This window comes from Monodelphis domestica, chromosome 1 (assembly GCF_027887165.1).
Source record: "Monodelphis domestica isolate mMonDom1 chromosome 1, mMonDom1.pri, whole genome shotgun sequence".
In the NCBI taxonomy this organism is placed as follows: Eukaryota; Metazoa; Chordata; class Mammalia; order Didelphimorphia; family Didelphidae; genus Monodelphis; species Monodelphis domestica.
The window spans coordinates 410,032,250-410,049,203 of NC_077227.1; the positions used below are offsets into that span (position 1 = coordinate 410,032,250).

General features: G+C 36.6%; 1 protein-coding gene across 3 annotated transcripts in view; it reads right to left on the reverse strand.

Annotated features, from left to right (window-relative positions):
* The window catches only part of CSNK2A1 (casein kinase 2 alpha 1), a 60,012-nt gene that overhangs the window by 7,508 nt on the left and 35,550 nt on the right, over positions 1-16,954 (reverse strand). For all 3 annotated transcript variants that reach the window (XM_056811983.1, XM_007474492.3, XM_007474491.3), the window contains exons 4-9: positions 15,464-15,565; positions 14,900-14,950; positions 13,454-13,513; positions 10,345-10,428; positions 8,760-8,870; positions 1,314-1,415 (exon numbers count right to left, since the gene is read on the reverse strand). In XM_056811983.1, coding sequence (XP_056667961.1) covers positions 1,314-1,415; positions 8,760-8,870; positions 10,345-10,428; positions 13,454-13,513; positions 14,900-14,950; positions 15,464-15,565 — 510 coding nt within the window. The remainder of the gene's footprint in view (positions 1-1,313; positions 1,416-8,759; positions 8,871-10,344; positions 10,429-13,453; positions 13,514-14,899; positions 14,951-15,463; positions 15,566-16,954) is intronic.

Consider the following 16,954-nt stretch of genomic DNA (forward strand, 5'->3'; position numbering starts at 1 on the left):
ATACTGACTTATGAAGTTGGCCATAATATTTAAGTAGACATATGACACCAGAGGATACTCGTAGGAACACTTGAAAAATAGCTACTATCATCAAGAGAAAGGAACAATCCTAGGATCAGTAACTCATCGTTTCATGAGTACAGACTGCCACAGAACAATTTTGATTATCAATGAGAATATCTCTAAAGGGACTGAAGCACTCTTTAGTTTGATGGGTATATTCAGTGTACTTCTTTTTATGATTCTAAGGTTTATATCATGGATGATAGCTCTCAGTTTTTACTTCAGTAGATACAGGTCTCAAACATTTCCACAAGGCAAGATGATTAGGCCCTATTGGCATACTCTTTTGTATGTGTGATAGCTAATTTTAAAAATATATATATTTTGCTAAGAATTCTCAAATGAATCACATCCCCAAAACAGGTTAAGCTACATTTGTGATATGATGTGACTTACAATGTGAGACAAACACCTTTATTTTTATAAGAAAAAATGGCTACAGAAATCAAGTGTTAAATTATCTAGTTAGTGCCAAAAACAGGATTAGAACCTAAGTTTCTTAATTCTCAATCCTGAACTATTTTTCACTATTCCTATTACTTATACTAGCTGTGAAAATCTCAGCATGTCAAAAACTATCTATAAAATTGAGATCATTAATTTAAAGTGAGTTACATTCAAATCTTGATTCTGCTACTTATTATCTGACTAGGGATAAGTAATTTTATTTTTCTGGATCCTTTGTTACCTTATCTATAAAATGAGAAGGTTGTAGATGATCTCTGAGGTATTTATTTCAGGTCAAAATTTCTATGATTTCTGTACTCCTTGAGTTATACACCTCACTAGATTCGTATGATGATCAAATGAGGTTAAGAATGTAAACTGTTAATATAATGAAGATATTGTTACAGTTATATCTGTTTAACCCAAGGGCAATAAACAGGTCAATAACAGTCTAAGTTAGTGCTTGAATCGTTGTGTATTAACTCTCCAGAGGGTCAGTCTATTGTCTCATGGTTTACATCATGCACATAGACACGGTTCTTGTGGAACACTTTAGCGACCTTTGCTTTTCCTCAATTCTGTATTTTTATAGACCAACTAGTGACATTAGGTGAGCTATACTTGTATTAGTGGGAGCAGAACAGAAGGAAAGCTCCTCTTTTTCCAGTTCATTTCTCATAGTAATTAATCCTTTAAACATTCAACATAAAATGTGTAAAAATGTTTGGGGAGATAGTACCAGCTGTAATGCTTTCAAATTTCAGTTCAGGAAATGGTGGCAAATACATGCCATGGTGTATCACCTGATCATAGTTGTCGTGTCCATGGAAAAACGGCTCCTTCCGAAAGATCATGCTAGCCAACATGCAACCCAAGCTCCACATATCCAAACTGTAATCATACATCTACCAAAAAAACAAAACACAGATATTGTAGAAATCCCTTGGCACTGTTAGTTATTGCCCTGATCCTATCTTTAACAAGGCTCTTAGGATTGTACATAAGTTACACTTAGAATTTATGAAGCATTTGGTAAATCTAAATGTTATTTGACCATAATTTAACATGGAGGAAGGGTGTTGAATTTGACAGAATACAGTTAGGAAAACGACAGAGTATTATGCATATAGTCTAATCTAAAGATTTACATGGATGGCCCCAATATTTCTAATTCAGATTTGATAGGTACTACTGATTTAGTTACAATGTCTTATATTATCTCCATAAATTTAGGATCAAGTACAAACTCATTCTTTTCATCAGGTTTTTCATGTAGTATTCTGTAAATTGAAGTTAATGAAGCCACTAAATTTCACATGTGAAATGAGTGAAACCAAAGATCTGTTGATCAAAAAAGAGATAGAACACTGGAAAGACTATTGATCTGGAAATTAGGAGGCTTGGGCTTTAGTTCTAGTTTTATTTTAAGTCAGTTGGATAACCTAGGAAAAATTATATCACTTTAAGTCTTAGTTTCCACATGTGCAGAAGGGGGAGGAAGTGTTTGACTTGACATTTAAGGTCTCTTCCAATCCCAAAATTTTGTTATCTTAAGAGTTATGGGGAGATGAAAAATATGCTCAAATATATGAAGGGTTGTTACATAGAAGAGTAATTATGCTTTTTCTTTTTGGCCCCATGTAGGATCAAAGGGTAGAAGCAATAAGTGGGCAGATGGTGACTCAATATAATGAAGAACTTTCAAACAATTTTAAGTTGTTTGATACTGGGACAAGATGTCTTATGAGGTAGAGTCTTCAATCACTGGAAGGCCATAATATTCAGGGCTAGAAGGACCCTTTAAAGAGCTTCTAGTCAGTCAATACTTGAGGTTATCAAGAAAGGCAGAAGAATCTTTTCTTTCAAGGAGCATACAGTCTAATGGGGGAGGCAATAAATAACCAACCATGTACAAAATAAGTTATATGCAAGATAAATGGGAAATAATCCCAGAAAGAAGGCAGTAGAATTAAGGAGGATGGAAAAGACTTCCTGGAGAACTGGGATTTAGCTGGGACTTGAAGCAAGCCAGGAGAGAGGCAGACATGGGGGGGGGGGGCATTTTATGTGTGGGAGACAGTGAAAATGCTAGGAGTCAGAAAATGGAATGTCTTATTCTAGAATCAGCAAGAAGGCAAATGTCTGATCATAGAGTAAGATGTAAGAAGACTGAAATGATGAGGCAAGGGAGGGAAGGTTAGACATGAAGGGCTTTGAAAACCAAATAAAGGATTTTATTTGATCCTGAAAATTATAGGGAACTACTAGAATTTATTTGAGGAGGGTATTTCGTGTCTGTTGACATAAATGACTTGTAATGTAGGAAAATCATTCTGACAGCTAAGTGAAGGAAGAACTGCAGTAAAGGGAGCCATTGCAGAGAGACCAACTGGCAAGCTACTGCCATAGTCCAGGCATGAAGTGATGAGTCTGTTGTGTAAAATTGAGATTTGAACTCTGGACTTCAATCCCCACAAGCCTTGCTCCACTTCCCCAATATGCTTTGTAATCTCACGGGATTCTGAGGTGGGCCAAGATCGAGAAGGGATTTAACCTGATGGCAAAGGTTTTGAGCTGTTTTGGACTTCCGTTTTGGGGCAGACGTGGCTCTTTCCATAATGTAGGTGAGGTCTTGTCTAGGCCTCTGGCCTAGGCACGTGTTTTCTTACTTGTTTTTCTTTTTTTTCCCCTTTTTTCTTTTCTTACTTTTCTTACCTCATAAAATATAATACTCCTTGCAGAGAGAAACTAATTTCTACCTGCCTCAGTCTCTCCTAAATTATTTCTTTTCTGATCTTTAGCTCAACTTTTAATATCTAGTACCTAGAAATTTTTTTGAGCCACAATACTCTGGCCAAGGTTTTTTTACCCTCGAAAAGCTGCTGCTCGATCCAGACTTGTTGCATTTGCTGTCCACGACACCAGGCCCGTTGCTTCCTGCCTGTAGCCCCAATCGTCCTCACCTGGTACTTTTGGCTCCCGGCCCTGCCCCCTCCAGGTTTTTCTCTCGCTCACCTGGCCCACCTAATTCAACCAAGATTGCAATCACCTGGTGACCTGCCTGCCCAACAAACTCTAGCCTTGGAGCAGATTACTCATTTCTACCAGCTAGTAACTAACAAACGGGGTTATTGGCTGCACATGGACTGGGGCAGGAGGAGGGATCATATCAGGGAAGAGAGAAAAGGGAGAGGAGAAGAAAAAGACTTTTCAAACAGACTTTTAAGCAATGGGCTATTTAAAAGGATACCTTTTCACTGTTCTGGTAATTTCATTGATTTCACCTGTGTGCCAGAAGAAAGATTCAGCCCAAAGATTCAACTTTGGGGAGGCAAATGGGTGGCTCAGCGAACTGATAGCCAGGCCTACAGACATGTGGTCCTGGGTTAAAATCTGGCCTCAGATACTTCCCAGCTGTGGGGCCCTGAGCAGATCCCTTAAACCCCATTGCCTAGCCCATACCACTCTGCCTTCTGACAATAGACATTTAAATGGATAAGAACCCAAGGAACTTTGACTGGAGGTTCTAAGGCATTTCAGACTCCAATGGTTTATAAAAAATAATCTCTGTATTGCATTTTGATATTTGCTTGGTTTAAGATTTAACTTTGTGATGAAAACAGCCTTTCTATTTTGACTTTGTAAATTATCACATAGATGGACTTCAGAACTGGTTACAATTATATAATGACCGTTGGAAGATTTAATGTGCTAAATATCTCAAATGATTTTAAGGGTTTTTTAAATATGATTTTGGAATTTTTTTTTAACAATCTCTGGTTATTTTTGCCTGCCCCTACCACGAGGTAAGGCCAATTGTAGCTGAAGTGAAATACATTTTATAACCCCCAACCTTCCCACGTTTCTAAATATGTGAATGGAAGTTGGGGCAGTTAATCTCAGGGCATTTGTATCCCTATAAGCCTCCAAAAAAAGGAGCACCCCTTTTATTTATACTCTTCAGCTCACTACTTTACTTCCACCAGAATGATATATAGATTTCTTGATTATGTTCTTAACCCAAGATGAGTTTTACTTTGTTTTAAAAATGTTTAAATACCAATGTTGAAAGATTGTTACATTTGTAAAAATTGTGACAAATATCCATCAATTCATAGGCTTTTAAATGTCATACAACTTATGTGAAATGTGAAAGTGTGTTTGTTTGCTATTGTAATTAATCGGGCTATTGAGAATTTTGGGGATATTGATATCTACATATTTATACCTTGTTCATTCATTTGCCTTCTACTCACAGTGATCATGGCCAGATATTAAGAGGAAATGGATCTCATTTTTGGTGAGAAAGCCTTGTATTTTATATTTTCTTAGCTGACACAGAGTGTCAATGATTATAAGCTACATTTTTTAATTTCTTAAAGCTCTTTTATTATATTTTTCTTGCATGTGCAATATACTTTTCAGTATTTTTTATTTTTTTCTCTCCTATTTTATATTTCAAGCACATGTCACCAGTATTAAGATTTTCTTTAACTTTTTGACTTTTCTGTACTACAAGTTTGAAATACATTTGTCAGAGCATGCCCAAAAAGCTTGTGACTATAAAAACGATGCCACTAATTATTTAAATAAATTATGGGACTTTGCTTAATGATTCTGTCTGATTCCAGGACAAGATATACACAAAAGAGCCATTTCACAGAGCCAAAGAAAAGCCAATCCAGGATGGATTGATGCACTTCTAGGCCAATACAAAAGTCTTGAACCTAGTGTGAGACTTGGGGTTGTGACACTTGACTTATGTTAAGATGTAGGCCTTCCTTGTGTCCACACTCACTCTTAAGATACTCACAGATGAGTATCCCCAAACTTGGCTCCTACTTGGCTTCTATAATCTGGTCCCTTTCTTTTCTGCCTCTCATAGCGTGGCAACTTTCTGTAGTCCTGGCTACTGACTGGGTAAATGTATCATTGCTTAGATCATTTTGATTGGGCCCCGATTGAAGGACCTGTGGTAGATTTATTTTTCTTTTACTTGGAATTTTTATACATAAGACTTTGATAGTCTATATTTTCATCCAGAAATTGTTTTCTTTTCTATTTTTCTGATTAATTTCTCTTGCCAATTGATTCATATACCTCATACCTCAGCCATGCATCCTTAATTGATTCTGTATTTGTCAATCACCCTCTTAACGGGGGGAATGTAAAAAAAAAAATTATTATTTAAATTGCAAAGTTTAAATTCCTTTTGAGAAGAATTTCAGGTAAAAAAGAAGCTACCTCTCTGAATCCAGAACTGAACTGTTGGAGAAGCCACCATGAAGAAGCCTCCAGAACACAAGTTGCACAATAATTGAACTTTGGGTGTGGTTGATTGAACATTTGTTTGTATGTATACTTTCATGCCAAAGGGGACTGCCCCCTAACTGGCTTTCTGTCAATGTGTCCAGTAATTATTGGTTTTGTTTTGTTTTTTCTCTTATCCTCAAATTATTGTAATCTTTAAATTGATTATGTTTTTATGATCCTTTGGGGAAGGACTTCTTCTCAGAGGATCAAATGGGGGTAATGTAAAATTGAGATTTGAACTCTGGACTTCAATCCCCACAAGCCCTTGCTCCACTTCCCCAATATGCTTTGTAATCTCACGGGATTCTGAGGTAGGCCGAGATTGAGAAGGGATTTAACCTGATGGCAACGGTTTTTGAGCTCTTTTGGACTTCCGTTTTGGGGCAGACGTGGCTCTTTCCATAATGTAGGTGAGGTCTTGTCTAGGCCTCTGGCCTAGGCACGTGTTTTTTCTTACTTGTATATTCTTAAATTCTCAACCTTTAATAAACCTCATAAAATATAATACTCCTTGCAGAGAGAAACTAATTTCTACCTGCCTCAGTCTCCCCTAAATTTTAATCTTTACAGTTGGTGGCAGTGTCTGAGTCTGTTGGTGGCAGTGTCAGAGGAGAGAAGGGAATATGAGATGTTAAAATGGTAAATTAACTAGTCTTATCACCAGCTTGGATTTAGAATGAGTGTGAACTGAGAAGAAAGTTAGGCTTCTTTTAGCTGAGTAACTGGGAGAATGGTGGTACCCTTGATATTATTAGGGAAGTGAAGAGAGGATATTTGGGGAGAAAAAATAATGAGTTCAGCTTTAGATATTTTGAGTTTAAGATGTCTACTAGATATGCAGTTCTAGATAGGCTGTTGGAGATACAAGACTGAAGGTAGTAAAGTTAGGGCTGAGTAAGTATATCTGATAAGTATATTTGAGATTAGCACAGAGATAACGGAATCCATGGGAAGTGACAAAATCATCAACTGAAATAGCATAGAAGAGGCAGAGGAGACCAGGAACAAAGCCTTAGTGGACAGTCAGGGTTAGTAGGTACAACCAAGGAGACTGAGAGAGAGTGGTGTTAAGAAGAAAACTTAAAAGAGAAGAGATTATCAAGGTAAACAGTGTGATCAACATGTCAAAAGTGGAAGGAAGGAAGGAAGGGGACTGACAAAATAATATTAGATTTGCCAACTAAGATATCACTGCTAACTTTGGAGACAGCAATTTCAGTGAAATTATAACATCAGAGGTCAGGCTTTAGAGAGTGATAGGAAAGGCAGTGGAGGCTCAGAGGAAAATGAAGAACTGAAGAGATGTGAACACGTTTATAGGAAGTAGGAAAGAAGATAGACAAGAGTAAGATTACAGACAAGGGAGTGAAGATGATAGAGGGAATAATCTTCTAGAGAAGAGAGGATGAAATGAATATTAAAGGGGTTAGCCTTGGCAAGGGATGGGTAACTTCTTCATATGAGGAGGTGTAGATGGTGGCAGAAAGCATTTGGGCAATGGGAAGTGAGGAGGAGGAAGAGAAGTTTTTAGAGAATATCTAAAATTTCTTTAAAAACCCTTACCTTCCATTTTAGAATCAATACTATGTATTGGTTCTAAGGCAGAAGAGAAGTAAGGGCTAGGCAATGGGGGGTTAAGTGACTTGCCCAGGGTCATACAGCTGGGAAGTGTCTAAGGCCAGATTTGAACCCAGGACCTCCTGTCTCCGGGCCTGGCTCTCAATTCACTGAGCCACCCAGCTGTCCCCATCTTCATCAAAAATAAATAAATAAATAAATAAATAAATAAATAAATAAATAAAATGAAATAAAACATGAGGGAAGGGTCAGTTGGAGTAGGATGGGATAGAGCCATGGAGGTTCGAAAAGGTTTGGAAGAGCTTTGTGGTAAACCTAGTCAGTATAATTGCATGATTTTCTCATTTTATTCAGCAGCCCATATATAGGAGTGAAGGCTGAGGAGAGTAAGTTATATAAGTCAGACAGGGCAAGATTGGTGATAGGCTAAAGGGCAAAAGATTTAAGGGAAGAGTACATTATAGAGATGAACTGGTGTATCAAGGGGTCAAGATGGAGAAAAGAGTATAGCTGGTGAAGGGTTATGGCCAGGGAGAGAACTGGGTTGAGGGTCTGGAGGACCTCAGTGTGGATAAAGAACAGGGTTTGGGATTGCAAGGTGGAGGGAAAGGTAGAGTAGTAACCCACTTAAAGATAGGGAAATTGAAGAGGTGTCTTGCCCCCCACCCCCTTTTAAATTTAATCACTGTAACCCACTTGTGCTATAGTTGGATGATGAATCAGAAACAACTGACTGCCTCTTGGGCAATCCTAAGCAAAGCTAAAGCTACAAAGTTTCCAAGTAAAGTGGAAGGAATGCATAGGAAGTTATGCAAAGAAGTGTCTTTGGTTGGAATCCTTGTTTAGTTTATCTCTGGGGCCTTTGAAGCCCTGACTGGTTCAGACTGGGCTAGAGTAATTATCTACTCTCTCTCTCATTTCCTTACTTTCATTCTTTCTCCTTTTGTAAAGAAACTATCATAAAAAGTCAACCTGACTTGAATAGTATATTTTTGGTGACCACATTTCTCATATATTTAGTCCTTTTTATTTTAACCCTTACAAAGCCAAGTGATTTTTTTTTGTGGCCAAGTTAGCAAAACTAGGCAAATAGCAGAGATAGGAGTCCAAGTTAGGTCCTACAATGCTCTTTCCATCCCATTAAGTATTCAAGTAGAACATGGGTGATTTATACCTTCAGCAGTTTAAACAAAATGAGTATACATTCCAAGTGTCTATGATCATAAGGTAGATTATGGTGACCAATTTACAGGTAATCAGATTTAGAACAAACTGAGACCATCAGTTTGTTGTCATAAGCTAATGCTTCTTCATATATAATCACCATTCCTAACCCAAGTCTCATTTGTATTTCTCACCTGATAGTCTACAAGAAGCTCAGGACCTTTAAAATACCGTGAAGCCACTCGGACATTATATTCTTGGCCAGGATGATAGAACTCGGCCAAACCCCAGTCTATTAGTCGCAGCTAGGAAAAAAATGGAGGAATAATGTTGAACTGAGTCTCTGAAAAAGCAAAGCTCTACATAAAACATTCTCCCAAGACAGAAAATAACCAGTGGAGACAATATAATCAAATCTTACAAAACATCCACCTACCACTGTGGCCCAAATACACACTTGAGAATTGTGCTTGTGTCTGAATGACAGGAAGTTGGACTGTCCCTTTCCAGCTCTGTTTGACACCTTTCCTTCAGGATATAACATTCCAACCACGTTGAATAATCTATTGTTCCTGATGACTTTCTTGTTTATGTCTTTGCCCTTGCTGTCTTCCACATTAGGAATAGTTTTAAACCACACACCCTTTACTAGCTTCAAGGCCCAAATCAGGTGCCACTATTCCCACAGGCCATCTTGTTCTTTTATCTTCCTTCCTTCTCTTTCTTCTCAAATGTGAAGTTCCTCAGTATTTTATGTGAGTCTTTTGTTTGTACGTGTCACCTTCCATCTGTATTTTAATTTTGTATATATATAATCTATGTATATCTTGCTACCATTATGATAGCAGGGACAAAGTCTTAATAAAACTCTGTGGTGCTTAGCAGTTTTCTGCACAATGCCAGTATTTTAAAGGCTATTTCTTTTCAATGGCACTAGATACTTCTCTACACTAGTAAACATGGACAAGTATTGTCCATTATCCTTAAAACATACAACAGATGAGAATTATCACTTGTCTCCAAGTAACTGGCTTGCTCTTCATAAGAAGCTCAGTTATACAAATTCTGACCAAGGGATGATTCGTTCAAATATCACCCAGAAACATGTTTTAATAAGCACTAGTTTACTTATTTGTATTTCTCTGGTCAAAAGTCTTATTTAGAAATTCAAAGATCTTTTTTTTCTCTCTCTTAAAAAAAAAACAAACCAGCATATGTTGGTAAGAGCAATGAAACTAGGAGTCAAAGATCTTAGGATTTAGCCCTAGATCTGCTTACTTATTAGCTATGTGACCTTGGGAAAGCCATAACTTCCCTACTCCTCAATTTCCTCCCATCTTTAAAAGAAAGGCAATATCTACCACCCTCTTAATAAGAATATTTTAAGGATCAAATGATATAATTAATGTGAAAATCCTTTGTAATAATAAAGAACTAGATAAGTGTGAGATTAACATTATCACATAACACTTTAAATCTACAAAACAGGTTGCTTCACAAAACAAAATTAAGCAGGTTGGTTATTTTTAAAAGCAGATGAAGAAATTGAGGCACCAAAAAGGTAAACTGGATTGACCTGATGTCACAGATTGTTATTGAAATAGATTTGGGATAAGAATCCAAGCCTTCCCATTTCTAGTTCAAAACTCTTTCCTGTTCATCACACTGACTCTTCTTAGATTTTATTCCCAGAAATGATGGTTTCAACATGTTGTGGTTGAAAGAAGGTGTTGGAGCTGATCATAAGGACAAATGAAATCTTAGTATGTTGCTTTATACCTTTCTGTGTTCGTGATCAATCATGACATTATGAGGCTTAACATCTCTGTGCATAATCCCCATGCTGTGACAATAATCCAGGGCCTGCAGAGAGAAAGTATAAAAGGATCAATCTATGAAATTACATTGCTAATTTGTACCTCAGTTCAGTTCTAGAAACTGTCCACTACTGTATTCTCATCACAACACCGTGGCACTTCTAGGAATAATTATCTACAAGTAAACAGTCAAAGGTAAAACTAACTTCCTTTGGAAGTTCTGACTCTCCAATAATCTTTACATAGACCACTTGAATGGTTTATCTTTTTTTGGTGATGGTCAAAATCACAGAATGTTAAAACTGAAAGAGAATCTCTGAGTTGGATGGAAACTGAGAATACTGCATAGAAGTAGCACCAGAATGCAGAGGCAAGGGAGTTTAGAGGTGATATAGTCCTATATCCCCATAGTGTATAAAAGAAGAAAACTGAAGCCTTAGAGAGTCTGGGATAAGGATAGACAGGAGACACTTTAAAGTCCAGAATCTTCTAACGCCAAGGTCTAATACTTTTCAACTACGTCAGACTGATAGCCCCATCCATCCCCTTGTTTACTCAAGGGTGACATTATGATTCCAATACAATTGTTTTTATTTAATGAAATAATTCCCATTTCCATAGTATTTCCAGGTTTACAAAGGGCTCTTTTCCTCAAACCACCTTAGCTCTAGTGAGGTACATAGTGCAAATATGATCTGCATTTTATAGACGAAGAAATTGTGGCTGAGAAGTAAAGTGACTTTCACAAATGTCCCTTTGTGAATTAGTGACACAGCCATGATGAGAACATGGCTTTTAACTCTAAGACCAGACACTTTACATTTACATTGCCTTCTTACTAAGGAAAAGAAACATTCTATTTTCAAACAAGGATCTGCCATAGCATATCGATGTAGCAGTGTCTGATTTCTAAGATGAATAGGGTGGTATAACCTTTGGGAACTTGCTGACAAAGCTCTTTCAACCAGCTGACAGGGGTTGCTCAAATTATTGCCCTTTCTGAAGGGCAAATTGGGCTCACTCCTCCAGAGACAAGCATGGTATCAGTATATTTGTAGCAGATTGAGGCATAAACTTGTCAATTTCTGCCCTTTTGTGCATCTACAAAGCTTATTAGAACAGTGCCTGGCACAAAGGTACTTAGTGAATGTTTGCATGATATGACTTTATAGTAGAATAAGAGAACTCTGGCCTCAGAAAAGAAATGGGAATATCCACTTCTCTTTTCTTTTTTTTTTTTTAAGATGGAAGAGTATGGCAATGGACTGGTATATAAACTTTTTTTCTTTTTAAAAAATCTTTATTAATGAGTAGGAGGGAAATATATAGAAACAAAAAATACCAATACAAATTTTTAAAAAAATATCAGAAGTGAAATCTAGTTGAACTGGAAGGGCATTTTAGTCTATCCCTTTCATTTTATAGGTAAAGAAATAGAGGTCGATATAAAGGAGGTGAGGAAGACAAGGAATAAAAATTCTTGCTCATGGTTATACAGGCAGTAAGTAGCAATTCCTAGATCTGAACATTGGTCCTTGGCTTCTAAAGACAATGTTCTATTAATTACACTGATCTTCTTCAATATTACTCTGGTCTTGATGTTTTACCAGTTGGTAGGTCAATCCATACTAGAACTGAAGTCATCTGGACTGGACAAAAAGTCAGTCATCTTCTGAACTAATGAGAGTTATATCTATTGGACCTTACGTGGAACCAAGTACTTGGGAAACTTAATTTTAAGAATTAAAGTCCACTCTCAATCAGCACTTTCCCAGCACAGGTTTAAATGGGAAAATTGAACAGTAGTTTGTCCTTGATTTGCCCAATGATATTCTTTGAATTGGAGAGTAATCAGAAAAATTATGGAAGGGCCTACAAGTTATTCTAATTTAGCCACAACTAGTTTTCCTAATCATAAGGTTCAAAAAGGATAAATAAAGTATAGTAGAGATCACAAGTACTTATCACATCCCAAATGCCTTGGTTTCACCTCAAATCATATTGCTTATCAAATCAAACCTCCCAAACCTCCCATAAGGCATGCTTTTATGACATAATCACTTTAATGATATTCCACTGAAAAAACCTAAGGAAAAGGTTTAAAAAGAAAGGCAATTTTCTTAAGGACAAGGACTGTATCTCATCTCATCCATCTTTGTACCTCCAGTGATATTCAACTTAGTATTTTACACACAGTAAGTGCTTAGTTAATGTTTGGTTCAGATTGGAATTGAATTCTCTTTAGGGAGTTACAATTTCCGTGGCTTGATAAAAGAACCTCAATAAAAGGCTTATTATGTGCTCTATTATGGCACAAAGATGATCTTAAAGTCTGAAGAGCTATATCAGTTGAACAAGGTTTGCTAAATATTACACTAAGATGAAAAGGTTTGAAGGATGAGTTATGTAATAATGAACTATTTGCCCATCATTGAAGGACCAATCTGTTAGTATGGAAAGGTTTATCAACAAAAAGGTAATCACCAAGTGATGAGTTTTTTGGCCATAGCAACTCATTAAATCCTAAGACTATCAAAGGCCAAGAGGGGATGGAGGGCTGTGCTGGTTGATCAAGTGCCCACCCTGAATGAAATCCATGATATAAAAAAATGTTGTTTTATAAAATCCCCACAGTGCCACTCAATACCATAGAAAAGATTCCTAGGATTCACTAGTCTCAACAGAACCAATAAATTATAAGGACTCTTCAGTTAGAAGGAATTCCTTTAACAACTCCTAACGAAGAGTTCATCAAGCCTCTTCTTGGAGGCCTGTAGTGAGTAAACTCCAGAAGCAGCTCTACTTGTTACAAAACTTTCCTTCTATCAAGGAAAAAATCTGTCTCTTACCACTTTGTTGAAGTTGAAGGACTGAAAAGAAGAAGAGAGAATCCTAAAGCTTGGAAGACTTGGACTTTTTAACTTATTTTTTTTTTTTGCAGCTTTTTTTATGTACGATAGTTTGACATTAAAAATTTTAGGACCACTTTCACTATGGTCTCACTTTTGGCAACAGAAGTCACCTGAACATAATATAAAGTTTATTCCCCAAATCACCATCAAAAGTCTTACCTTCAAAATCTCATACATATAAAACCGAATATCATAGTCTGTTAACGTCTGGTACAATTGCTGTTGGAGACAAATACAAGAACTCAGGATGAAGTAATGCCAACAGGAAAGTAATTTCTCATTTTTGTTTTTAGTAAATCAAAAGTCCTACTTTGAGAACTTTCAAAAAAAAAAAAAGTCACTGTTTCAGTTTGACTAGCTCACAGGTCTTGCCTTCTCCTTTTTAAAGGCCACATTAAGGTTACTTGAGATTCTTAACCCAGGATGTAAAAGTGAAGAGGAACTACTGAGGCTCATTATGTGGAGAAAATACAGACTGATGTACTACAGATGAATGTGACTCTAGAAGTGATCTAGCCCAATACCCTTATTGCACAAGGAAGGAAACTGAAGCCATGAGAAATGAAAAAAAATGAAAAGTCATATTTGGGATGTAAATAAACAACTCTTAGTTTGGTGCTCAATTTACCATGCCATATTGATTCCCTTTACTAGTGACATACAGTAGTAAAAAAGCTGCTGAGCACATATGGTTTATGCACACCCAGCACTGCAGATTAGCCAACATGCAAGAATTAAGATGGTGTTAAACATGCCAAGTCCATTCAACAGGGCTCTTGTCCTAGTCCCAATTTAAAAGCAAATAAAGCACAATTTTATAATCTCTTTTTCAGTTTCAAAAAAGCAACAGAATTTATTTTTTGTTGTTTAATAAGTGGATGGTGATGTACTAGGGAGGGTTTTTCAAGGTATTATTAATCTAAATCTAAACAAAATGTGTCTTTCTTTTTTTGTTGCAAAAGGAATTTTTTGATAAACAGCATTCCTGTTAGGGACTGAAACAAAATGCATGTCAAATTCCTTTTATAACCCTCAAATTCTTTGAGCTCCTATATTCTAGACAATTTTTGGTCATGAAAGAATTTTGTTGAACCAAGAACCATTCAAAATAAATGTAACTGACTGAGGTTAGGAAATCTTTTTTTATGAAAGTGATATATGTTCTAATAGGATTTGATCTAGCCATATTACACTTTAAAGGCTATTTTAAAAACTTCAAAGCTTTTAGAAGTTCAGAGCTTCATAATTATCCTAAGGGAAAGAAAGTCCTTTCTTACTTTTAGACACAATGATTTATTCTCAGAAACTACACCTTAGAGCACAACTTAACTAAGTAAGCATTGCTTTCTTCTGTTCAGGGGAAACCTTTGAGCAAGTGGGTCAGGATGGTGAGAAGTGAAGTATCAGTTTTTGAAAGGAACTATCAAATGAATGGAGTGGCAAAATACAAAGATTGTTGAGTTTTTACAGCTTGAAATATACTATTTTAAGATGACATGCTCCCTCTTAAAGCAACTCAGATGCCTTCTGATGGCATCAATTCTAGTGAAAATTCATGTAACAGATTGAAAACTAACAACTGAAAAGGTCTGACACATATTATACCTTGAAGTCTGTGTTGTTTACGTGTTCAAAAACCAAGGCAGGTGTTCGTGACTGGGGAAAAAAAGAAAACAAAAAAATTAGCAACAACACTGAAATCTTTGGCTGGCACAGTTTTGTAGGCTCTTTGTGGTGAGTTTGGCAGTCTCGGCCTCAGCCTCAGTAGTAGAAAACCCTCTAGTGCTAAGATCCCTCCCCCCCTCAGATAATCACCACACTTAGGTAATTTCTGGGATGGATTCAGACAGAAGACATGGAGCTGAAGTCTCACCAGGCTCTAGGCAGCCCAAAATGCGTGCCCATCTGCATCGGACCTGAGTTTGCAAAATGGATTAACACATTTCAGTTTCCAGTGCTATCAGTCTCTTATCCTAGAAGAATAAGAAATAGTCTGAGTCTGTGGGTGGAGGTCTCTTTGAAAGAAAGAAGCTAATCTGATTAAATGGTTGATCTGATTAAGCATTTCAAAAGCAGGACTTAAGGGCAGAGGGAAAAACAGAAAGAGGCCAGTGTTTTTCTAAGTCAAACTCAACCTCAGTAGGCCTTGCTAACTTCTGCCATACTCACCACAGGGTCCTTTACTATATCTGCCAGCGTGATTATATTGGGGCCACCTCTCAGATTCTCCAAAATCTTTATTTCACGCTTGATTTTCTTCTTCTTTACAGGCTAAGAAGGGGAGAAAGTTATGTTAATAAAATGCAGTATCTAAGAGAGTTTTAAATATGTAAATAAAGAGGTACAAAGACATGTACTACCCGTGGTTACATCTGGTTATGCACAAAACAGGACCTTCATTGCACTGGCATAGCTTGAATGGAAATAGGTAAGTTCTACAAAGCGCTCTAGTGAAAATCTGATACAATATTAACTATTCTTCGTAAAGGTTTAAAACGTAAAATTTTAAACTAGTACTTGAGAAGTTATATGCCACCCTTTCTCCAAGCTACTCTCAAAGACCCTCACAATTCAATTTCATTGGTCTTACATTCAAAGCCAACCTACTGTTCTAACTAAAACTACTAATTAATAACATAGGAATCCTCTGCCAGAGAGCCATATTTAGGGGACAATGAACAAACCATTCATATTTCTGCCTAAATACTTGACACTACTATTAACTACGAAAGTCCTCCAAACTCTTTTCTACTTACCTGAATTCTATCCATCCTCCAGGCCCTGGCTTAAACCTTACTGCTTCTTTCTGTATATTATATTTTAATTATTCACCCCCAAAAATGTTATTCATAAAAGACATTGAATTCCTTAGATAAAAGTGCTAAGTGAAGAGATGATGCCTAATTATAATGGCTGGCTAGAACTCATTTTTTGGAGGACCATGACATCTTACATGCTTGGATTACTATAGGAGCCTCCAATTTGCCTCCTTGTGCAGACCCTTTGAATTCACCTTGCCAACTGTTACTAAAACACTGTTTTTCTTTTTGCTAACATACCTCCAGCTAGAAAATTGTGGAAGTCAATTTGGTCCTTCTAGAATATCTTTTCCTATCTATATGAATCCTTCCAGGCTTTTAAGGCCCAGTTCAAGTCGGATTTCCTCTTGTGAAGCATGTATTGTTCCCAACAGCTAAATGATTTCTCTGTTTTCATTTCTTTCATCCTAATATGCTTATATTTGACTACAACCACATATTATCCTGTATCCTCAAGTTACTTTTTATGCATAAATCTTTTATATTCTCAACTAGATAAGTTCCCAGAGAATAAGAATTCTATTTATTTATTGTTCCCTATATCAACACAGAGAAAATCTAATGGGTAGGTGGGGGAGGAGGATGTCAGGTAAGTCATTAAAGAGTCTGGACATCTGGATTCTAGTCTTGATTCTGCTAGCTAGTTGTGACCTCATTCAAGTCACTTAATTACACTGTTGCTTTACCTACTTCACAGTCATTAGAAAATGACACAGGTATAAAAATTCATTGAAAAGTCACTAGTATATAAATACAAGGTATTAATATCTATTATTTCCCAACTAATAAAAAACCCTAACAAAAGGTTCAAATTTAAAATTATCTCTGTATAGTAAAATTT